At 43.9% G+C, this 4786-nt stretch overlaps 1 protein-coding gene across 1 annotated transcript in view; it reads right to left on the bottom strand.

Moving 5' to 3' along the window:
• LRRC28 (leucine rich repeat containing 28) overlaps positions 1-4313 on the bottom strand; it is a gene marked incomplete at its 5' end in the record, with an annotated part of 51683 nt that extends 47370 nt beyond the window's left edge. Inside the window, 2 exon segments of the mRNA XM_006159497.2 lie at positions 2203-2340; positions 4276-4313. Of these exon segments, the coding sequence (XP_006159559.2) occupies positions 2203-2340; positions 4276-4313 (176 nt within the window).
• Between the last annotated feature and the right edge of the window lie 473 nt (positions 4314-4786).

Raw genomic sequence — 4786 nt, 5'->3', positions numbered from 1 at the left:
TTTTTTCTTCTTTTCTGAATCATACTCCTGCCTGCCTGCCTTCTTTTAATTTGCTGCAGTGCACATCATGCTCTCACCAGAGAGAGAGAAAAGAGAAAGAGAAAATAAGGCAGCACCCCTTTCCCCCAAGGCTAACACCCAAAGCCGAACATCCTGTGGATTAGTAGCGATTACACTGTGTTAGACACTCTCCAGTCTCCAGGGTAGCTGGGACCAGAGGCCTGCGCCTCACCACCAACTTTAGGGTGGGCCAGGAATTGAACCCAGGTCTCCCACATGGTTTCAGCCTTCTGGGCAGCAGGACTCCCGTTGGGACACTTTTTTTTCTTCTTTTCTGAATCATACTCCTGCCTGCCTGCCTTCTTTTAATTTGCTGCAGTGCACATCATGCTCTCACCAGAGAGAGAGAAAAGAGAAAGAGAAAATAAGGCAGCACCCCTTTCCCCCAAGGTGGATGGCCACGCTGCAATCCCTTCTTTTTCATTCTCCTCTGGGGATTTTGGACACGCACGCATACGCCCCCAGCGTGTTTTCCATGCTGCCGGGTTAGGGACTTGAGCAGCACAGTCGGCCAACTGGGGTCCAGACACCCTAACCAACACCTTAACCACCATGCCCCTTTATCTTTGTTATGTCCATGGGAAATTATAAAGGACACTGGCAATCTCAAATGTGAGAGTTCATGGCAGAGTTCTGGGTGCCCCTCTCAGGAAAGTCAAAGGGTTTCATGACTGCTTTCAAGAGAATGCAGGATTTCAGGATGGTCCCGTCTAGGAAGGCGTCTGGAAGCCAAAACTAACGATCCAACCCTAGGACTCAAATGTCAACCATGCTGGGGCTAGCAGGCGGCGTGGTGGGTAAAGGCGCTGGACTCCCACCTGGCTTAGCACGGTTCAAGTCCTGGACCTGGCAACTTGCTTTCTCACTTTCCTCCTCTCTCTCTGTCTCTCTCTGGTGAGCACACATGCCCTCAAGCAAATTAAAATAATACTAATAACAAATAAATAAAATAAAATAAATAACACTTTTTTAAAAAGGTCTCCTTGGACCTGGAGTTGGCGTAATGGCTATGTTGCTGAACTCACACTTTTTAAAAAAGGTCTCCTTGGACCTGGAGTTGGCATAATGGCTATGTTGCTGAACTCCCATGTAGTCGACTGCAATTCAAGTCCCAGACCTGGTGGCTTAAACTCACACCGGGCACATGTGCGTGCGTGCCCAAGATCCCGAGAGGAGAATGGAGGAGAAGGGATGGTGGCATGGCCATCCCTTCTGGGGGTGATTTCTCGCTTAAAAAAGGTCTCCTTGGACCTGGAGTTGGCATAATGGCTATGTTGCTGAACTCCCATGTAGTCGACTGCAATTCAAGTCCCAGACCTGGTGGCTTAAACTCACACCGGGCACATGTGCGTGCGTGCCCAAGATCCCGAGAGGAGAATGGAGGAGAAGGGATGGTGGCATGGCCATCCCTTCTGGGGGTGATTTCTCGCTTTCTGTCTGTCTCTGTCTTTCTGGCGAGCACACACGTCCTATAGCAAAAACCTCCCTAAAACAAAGGTCTCCCGTGTAACATTCTAGTTTGCAACCTTATTACACCCAAGTTATTCCTCTGTTCTCTCATGAAGGAGCAAAAATACCGTAGGTATTTGGATACTAAAATAATTTTACCGTGCAAAGTTCACCTACATTCTCTTCTGTGAAATTCAAACTGAATTAACTCTCTGTACTTTGCACCAGGGCAGCGATCAGAAGGGGTATTGAACATAACACAAGCCTTTTGCGACTGTAATCCTGTCTAAAATATAAATCCGGGACCAGCAGGTGGCGTGGTGGTTAAGGCACTGGACACTCCCACATGGTCGACCACGGTTCGAGTCCTGGACCTGGTGGCTTGCTTTCTCACTTTCCCTCTCTCTGCCTCTCTCTGGTCAAATTAAAGTGGATGAATGAATAGCTAAAATTAAATGGAATCATTCTTTAAAAATAAATCAATAAAATTAAATGTAAATGCTACCTTTCATGTGTATCCAGAGAGAGGCCTTTAGTTATATGTCATCCACCATCTTTGCATGCATCTTCAAACACACGCACAATCAAATACCCAAATACGACCACCACCGGCTACCTAGACACACAGAGAAGCATGGTCAAAGCACACTGCTAGGACAGAAGGTGCTGCTCTGGGCTGCAGACCACGGTTACCTGGAGGGAGGAACTGCAGGTGGTTATTTGCTAATCGGAGGTGTCGTAAAGCTCTCAGACGACCGATTTCAGGGCACACGATCTCTAAGGCGTTGTCACTGAGATCCAAACACTGGAGTTTGACGAGGGACCCAATAGCTTCCAAGAGAAAAGAAGGGGTAAGGCAAAATGAATTTGACCCCAGTGTTACAACCAAATAGTTCATGCAAGTATTCAAAATTATGGAATTTTCTTTTCTTTTCTTTTCTCTTTTCTTTTGAGAGATTTTTGCCATAGGGCACATGGGCTCATCAGAAAGCCAGAGAGACAGAGAATGAGAAATCACTCCTCAGAGGGGATGGCCACATCACAATCACTTCTCCTTTATTCTCCTCTCTGAATTTTGGGCACACATGCACGCATGCCCAGCGTGAGTTTCAAGCTGGACTCGAACCATGGTCAGCCATGTGGGAGTGCAGCACCTTAACCACCATGTCACCTGCTGGCTCCCAAAGTTCTGATATTTCAGTAACTTCACATTCATACCTCGATTCTTCACAAAGTAGTCAAAAGAGAGCTCAAACTAAGTTTTATGGAAATAATAAAAACTTCTATCTTGAGATAAAAATAGAATAACCTTAGAAAGTACATGAATAAAAGCATTACAACAATATAAAAAATTGCTTGATTAAATAAATAATTCAAAAATGAGATAAGGTCTGTCTTGTTTGCTTTAAATAATTATTTATTTTTATTTATCATCTTTTTTGTTTTGTTTTGTTTTGTTTTTGCTACAGAGCACATGGACTCACCAGAGAGAGAGACAGAGAGAAAGTGAGAAAGCAAGCCACCAGGTCCAGGACTTGAACCATGGTCATCCATGTGGGATTCCACTGCCTTAACCACCATGCCACCTGCTAGCCTTGTTTGTTTGTTTTTTTAAACAGGAACTCACTCCATTATGATCCTCTTGGTCTCTTTAGTAGCTAGGGCTATAGTCACGCCAACTGTACCATGTTTTAGGGTGGACCGGGGCTCAAACCTGGGTCTGCCCAGTGGCTTCAGTCTGCCCAGTAGCAGCATAAACCAGTGTACCCTACAACCACTGAGCCTCTAACCAAAATTCTTAACTGGATTTGCTAAATTTAGAACTTATTCTATTTTTTACCTAACAGCAATTTACCTACTAATAATTTAATCATCATAACCATTTTAGACTCATTATTTATTGAATCAGAATTCTTTACTAGACTTATTAAGGGGAATCCGTTTCAAAGCTAGTAAGTAAAAGATGTCCTAGATTAAAATTCCCGGGCCAATATGTGGCGTGATGGTTAAGGCACTGATTTTCACATGGCCGACAGCACGGTTCAAGTCCTGGACACGGCAGCTTGAAAACCATGCTGGGTGTGTGTGTGTGTGTGTGCGTGTGTGTTCCCAAAATCTGAGAGAAGAATGGAGGAGAAGGGACTGTGGCATGACTATCCCCCTGGAGGATGATTTCTCACTTTCCCTCTCTGTCTCTCTCCAGAGAATAGACATACCCTCTGACAAAAATCTAAAAAAAGAGACCAGCAGATGGCATAATGGTTATGTTGCTGGACTCCCACATAGTCAAACATGGTTTGAGTCCTGGACCCAGTGGCTTAAAACTCACACTGTGTGTGCGTGCCCAAAATCCTGAGAGGAGAAAGGAGGACAAGGGATTGCAGCGTGGCCATCCCTCTACGGGGTGATTTCTTGCTTTCTGTCTCTGTGTCCCTCTGGTGAGTGCACATGCCCTCTAGCAAAAATCTCTTAAAAAAAAAAAATTTCCTGGGGACCAGCAAGTGGCATGGTGGTTAAGGTGCTGGACACTCTCACATGGCCGACCATGGTTCGAGTCCCGGACTTGGTGGCTTACTTTCTCACTTTCCTCTTTCTATGTCTCTCTGGTCAAATTAAAATAAATGAATGAAAAAATGAAATTGAATAAAATAATTTCTTAAAACTTTCCTAATATACGAAGCAAAAGTAGACTTAAGGAGACAGAGCGTTCTACCTATCAGCCAAGTTTATAAAGTATATTCGAATGAAAATAGCAAGAGCATTTACCTTCTGGAACCACAACCATGTTATTTGAGTGAAGGTACCTGGAGAGGAAAAAAACAAAACAAAAACAAAAACCAGCTGTGATCATTTGGCACATTTGCCTGACAGTTCATAAGATGCTCACCAGAAACTGATAAATATAAATGGGCCCAAACTCACTTTACGCCCTACCGTAATGCAGCGTCATAACACGTGGTTATCACAACTAACTACTAATTACATCTTGAAAATATTTTATGTTAAAATTGCAAATAGTATATCTATTTACTGATTTTGCGGCTATTTTCAAATAAAACCATACAGGAGGGTTTTGTTTTTGTTTTTGTTTTTGTCAACTTCATAAAAGAAGCTACTATTTTCTACAGTTCATCTTACATTTAGGTTTTCATTCTGTACTTATTGTATAAAGGAAAATCAGGGGCTGGAAGGTGGTATGGTGGTTGAGACACTGGACTCCCACATGGCTGACCGTGGTTCGAGTCCTGGGCCTGCGGCTTGCTTTCTCCCTTTCCCT

Source organism: Tupaia chinensis, unplaced genomic scaffold (assembly GCF_000334495.1).
Source record: "Tupaia chinensis unplaced genomic scaffold, TupChi_1.0 Scaffold000632_1, whole genome shotgun sequence".
In the NCBI taxonomy this organism is placed as follows: domain Eukaryota; kingdom Metazoa; phylum Chordata; class Mammalia; order Scandentia; family Tupaiidae; genus Tupaia; species Tupaia belangeri.
The sequence above is the reverse complement of the archived record's forward strand: the minus strand, read 5'-3'. Positions and strand labels throughout refer to the sequence as shown.